Here is a 5089-nt window from a genome sequence, read left to right as displayed (position 1 = left end):
ATTTAATGCTCATGTATACGTGTGCTTGTGTTATCTGTTTACATGGATGAGAACCTTACTCTCCAAGGCTAGCTTTGAGTATAAATAGAAGATTATGAAAACCTTTACAAATGCTCACACCTCTCGTCTGTATCTCCCACCTCTTCTACAAATTTTATTTTAAAAAGTATTATATCTATAATAATAATAATGCCCTACTTCGTTTTAAGTGTTTTAACTCCCGATCACCGCTACCCTTTCCGATTGATCTGAACCCCATTACGCATGTCAAGGCTCTGCCTGACTAAGTCGTTTGGGTTCTGTCTCGTGACATAGGGACAAGGTTAAATTAGGGGTACTATACTTACCACGAGTGCATTACATATTTTTCTATATCTCAAAAGTTATACCTCAAAATTTATACCAGGAGATTTTCTAGTTAAACCCTAAAGTTACAAAGTGGGTCCATTCTCTTTTCTCACAATTTTATTTCCTTTTTGTGATTTACCCAAAACTATTATTTTTGTAAACAAATCTCGTCAAAAGTTATATCTATTATTTTATTTACCTAATAGGAAACCCTAGTTGAGACACCCAAGTAATTCTACACAATCCCTAAAATTTTCATAACAATCAGAATCAGGATCAGGGCCCCTAAAACTCAGGGGGGGTATTTCCTACTTAACGATTATCCTTATATCTCGTTGTCTAAATTGAAAATTATCGTTCCGTCGACTCAGCAGGCCTAAATAGGTGACGAAGCAGGCGTAGCCTACTTTGGATTCCCCCGCGACACGCGACAGATCTCGGGATCCTGTCGCGACACGCGGGCGGTTCTAAATCAGGCTATAAATAGAGGGCAGTGGGACTTGATTTCTGGTTTCAGTTCGACGTTAAAACTCAAGTCATGCGCCAATATATCTTCTGTTTACTATAAACACAGACATAGCTCAAATGCTGCTACGATATAGGGTATTAACTCGATCGCTATTACGATTCATTTTCCGACCGATCAATATATCCAATGGATGTTTAAGTGCCACCCACATTAGGGTTATACTTTGTCGTTCGTCGTTAAATCGATGGATGTTTAAGTATCGCACTTTGTCGTTCGTTGTGAGAATTTGATCTCGTGAGTTATCGTAATTGTTGTATTAAGTTACCTACCTAGTTCGTGTGCACTAGGTTACAAGGCTAAATCAATAGGCTAAGTTCTGCCTGTATAAATCTGCAATATATCAAGGCTTATCTGGAGGCTAAACTTTGGCCGTATGAATCTGCATGATTATAATGTGAGTCATTCTCTTTTTATCAAATGTTTTACAATACTCCAAATTATTTTCCAGAATTATAAATTACAGTGATTAAGTTTATGTAATCACCAAATTACAGCCAGTATGTGGGGTATTGTGCACATTACTACTGTTGTTATCACATTAGGTGGGCGAACCTAAACATTAAGTGATATACGTCATTCATTGGGGCAACCAATGGTGATATGACCACAGTCACAGATCCGGTCGAGTGACAAATACTGTGGGTAGTTGGTAGATATCAGAAACATATGTAAAAACTCTTAATACTGTAAGTTATAATAAATGAGTCGTTTTAGTAAACTGAATGATTCACTCAGTATTTCCCGCTGACAAAACCTTTTTAAAACACGTTTCAGGTAATTACAGTAGATTGGAGTAAGGATTGGATCCGGCACTAAAAGACTTCAAGAAGTGGCTTATTTTATTAATTAAATCAAATTAAGAAATATTGTTTTTATTAAAAGCTACCTTTGTAACAATGGAATTTATTCCATCTATTTAAATAAAATCCGGTGTTTCTAAACTCTGATATTTTTCCTAACTCACGGTCCTGATAAAATTTCCGCTGCAATGTTTTTCAAAATAATCACTGGTACCACTGGACTGCTCGCGGCCCCCGATTCCGTCCAGGATGGGTCGGGGAACGTGACAGCAGATGAGTCTCACCCTCCAAGAAAGCATACTCCAAATGATCTGGGAGCTCCTTAAGCTCAACCGAAGGTGGATCCTCAATAGAAGGGCGTGCTTTAGGCTCAGTCACGCGATCCACAACCTCAAAAACCTCGGGACACGGGGGAGATGCGTGACCTATCAGACAGGTCACCTCCTCAATCATTCGGTCCACACTAGGCGAACCAAAAATCTCCCCTCCTAGCAGCTGTGTGTCCATAACGTCCTCCTCGAATGTAGCATGAAGATGATCACTCACATATGTATCAATAGTCTCAATGAAGTAGAGTGTATCATCTTGACTTTATGAGTGTTGCATGGATTTCCCTATATCAAAGGTAACCTCCTCATCATCAACCCTAAGAGTAAGTCTACCGGTGCAGACATCAATCAAGGCTCTCGCAGTGGCTAAGAATGGGCGACCTAAGATAAGTGGAACATTTTTGTCCTCATCCATGTCTAGAATCACGAAATCGACAGGAAAGACAAACTTGTCGATTTTCACCAGCATATTCTCAACTATGCCTCGAGGGTACTTCACTGAACGGTCGGCTAGCTGAATGCTCATACGAGTTGGCTTGGGCTCTCCCAAGTCTAGCTTAGCAAAAACCGCATATGGCATGAGGTTTATGCTAGCTCCAAGATCAGCCAATGCATTGCTGACCGACAAACTACCAATCAAACACGGGATAGTGAAACTCCCAGGATCATTCATCTTCTTCGGTAGTTTGTTTTGAAGAACCACTGAACACTCTTCATTCAAGGTCACCTGCGAAAGCTCCTCAAGTTCTTTTTGTTGGATAGGATATCCTTCAGAAACTTGGCATATTTAGGCATTTGAGCAAGTGCCTCGACAAATGGTAAATTTATATGAAGTTGCTTAAAAAGCTCGAGAAATTTACCATAGTGTTCTTCCATTTTCTGCTTCTTCAACCTCCCCGGATATGGAATGGGAGGGACATACTCTCTCACTGGCTCCTTGGGTCGTGCGGTACTTGCTGGGACTCGCCTCTGTTGCACCTCACCAGGAGACTCAGCCTCAATCTCCTCATCAACCTCCTCGTCATCGACTGGCTTTTCTGACACAGCCGGAGGGATGGCTTGAGTGGTCTTGCCGCTTCTCAACGTGATGGCCTTTGCAGTAGCATTTGGATTTGGCTCTGTGTTGCTCGGAAGGCCCCCCTGTTGTCTCTCAGACAACATCTTGGCAATCTGGCCAACTTGGTTCTCAATGGTCTGCATGGAAGCCTTTTGGCTTCTCAACTCACTCTCGTGCCTCGTGAAACGGCTGTCATACTCCTTAAAACGCTTCTCATTCTCAGCCTTTTGAGTGTTTTGACCAGCTAAGATTTGACTAAGCATATCATGCACACTAGGATCACTAGAAGGAGGCGTCTGCTGAGGTCGAGGTGGACCATATGCTCCATGAACTGGAGCTGTGGGACGTGGAGCAAATCCGGGTGGATACTGGTTAGAAGCATCGGGCTTCCAACTAAAGTTTGGATGATTCTTCCACCCCGGATTATAGGTATTGCTGTAGGGATTATTTTGAGGACGGTATTGGTTTCCCATGAAATCAACATGCTCGTGTGACATCTCTCCCGTCGGGAAATCACCTACCTGATACGCTCCCCCACTCGAAGAACCTCTCGAGTGTATTTCCATCACTCGATCAAATTTCGAAGATAAGGCATCCATACGTGCTGTCATGGCTGTGTAGTCGTCCACATGATGAACTCCCTGCCGAGAACTCTTTCCCCTCGGGGGCTGTTGCGTCCGGTTTTTCGCGGCACACTTTTCAAGAATCTCAAATGCCTCGGTGGCATTTTTCGTGCCGATATCACCACCCGAGTATGTATCAACCATCATCTGTCCCTGACTGTCCAAACCATGGTAGAAGATCTGACACTGTTGCCACTTGGGCAACCCGTGATGTGGGACCTTTCTCATAAGCTCTTTAAACCGCTCCCTTGCCTTGTAAAGGGACTCGTCCTCGTCCTGATGAAAGTTCAGAATCTTGGTTCTCAACCGAACAGTTTTCTCTGGAGGGAAATATTTCTGAAGGAACTTCTCAGCTAATTGATTCCATGTAGTGATAGATCCAGCTGGAAGTGAAAGAAGCCACTCCTTGGCTCCATCCCGTAAGGAAAACGGAAAGAGCCGAAGGCGGATAGCATCCGGTGATGCATCACGAATCCTAAATGTGGCACAAACCTCTAGAAACCCCGCGATGTGAACACTAGGATCCTCGTGATCCTTGCCATAAAGCTGCACCGCATTCTGCAACATCGATATGGTGCCAGCCTTGATCTCGAAATTATTATTGTCGATTGTCGGTGCATTGATGCTCGCAGGTAAACCATCGAGTGACGATTGTCGATTGACCGCCATGTCTACCCGAACCTCGTAGAAGGTGTCGTCGTCCGCTGCGTCTGTCTCAATCGTCTCGGCTACCACGTGAAACCGCTCCCGCAGTCTCCGGTGAAGATCGCGCTCCGGCTCCGATGAAGGCTCAACGATATCAGCAGCAGGGGTTGAGGACATGCACGACCTGTAGGGAATAAGGAGCACAATGCACAAAATATATACAAACAAAAACAACTAGGAAATAATCATATTCTTTTTTTTTTTCAAATAATCAAGCAAAGGCAAATAAAACAAGTAGACAAAAACTTTGTACACTTTTCACAATGGCTAAATAAGTAACTCGAATCGTTTTCAAGAAGACCGCATCCCCGGCAACGGCGCCAAAAACTTGATGTGCGTGAATTAAATATTTTTTTAATTAAGTTTTTCTTCACACAAATTTAGTTTTAAAAATGGTTTTTCACCTAAAAACTAACTACACACAAAAAAGGGCAAGTGTACCCGTCGGGTGGTAATATAGCTAATCGGTAAGAACCGGATATCAATCCGTGGATGCGGTGTCTCGATACTAAACTTTTGCTACTTTAAAGCCTTTTCAAATGATTGGGATGATTTTTTCTAAACTAGCATGCAACTAAATAAACTACTAAAAATTCTAACAAAGAACAATATCTAAGAAAGGGTTGCCTAAACTAAGTTTCCACTAACAAACATATGACAACAAGGTGGAAGAATTGTGATGATGCAAGTTCTAGATT

At 42.4% G+C, this 5089-nt stretch overlaps 2 protein-coding genes across 2 annotated transcripts; both read right to left on the bottom strand.

Moving 5' to 3' along the window:
• Positions 1 to 2268: 2268 nt before the first annotated feature.
• On the bottom strand, positions 2269 to 2679 carry LOC110913942. Its single transcript, XM_022158758.1, has one exon. It carries the CDS (start codon positions 2677 to 2679, stop codon positions 2269 to 2271), a length of 411 nt encoding a protein of 136 aa, XP_022014450.1.
• Positions 2680 to 2729: 50 nt separating this feature from the next.
• On the bottom strand, positions 2730 to 4508 carry LOC110913943. Its single transcript, XM_022158759.1, has one exon. The coding sequence runs from the start codon at positions 4506 to 4508 to the stop codon at positions 2730 to 2732; it is 1779 nt and encodes a 592-aa protein (XP_022014451.1).
• Between the last annotated feature and the right edge of the window lie 581 nt (positions 4509 to 5089).

This window comes from Helianthus annuus, chromosome 15 (assembly GCF_002127325.2).
Source record: "Helianthus annuus cultivar XRQ/B chromosome 15, HanXRQr2.0-SUNRISE, whole genome shotgun sequence".
NCBI lineage: Eukaryota > Viridiplantae > Streptophyta > Magnoliopsida > Asterales > Asteraceae > Helianthus > Helianthus annuus.
Note: the sequence above shows the minus strand (reverse complement) of the source record. Positions and strands in the feature narration are given on the sequence as shown.

Excerpts from the sequence above, each read along its gene's own strand:
- LOC110913943 (XM_022158759.1), bottom strand. The coding sequence starts at position 4,508 with ATGTCCTCAACCCCTGCTGCTGATATCGTTGAGCCTTCATCGGAGCCG.
- LOC110913942 (XM_022158758.1), bottom strand. The coding sequence starts at position 2,679 with ATGAATGATCCTGGGAGTTTCACTATCCCGTGTTTGATTGGTAGTTTG.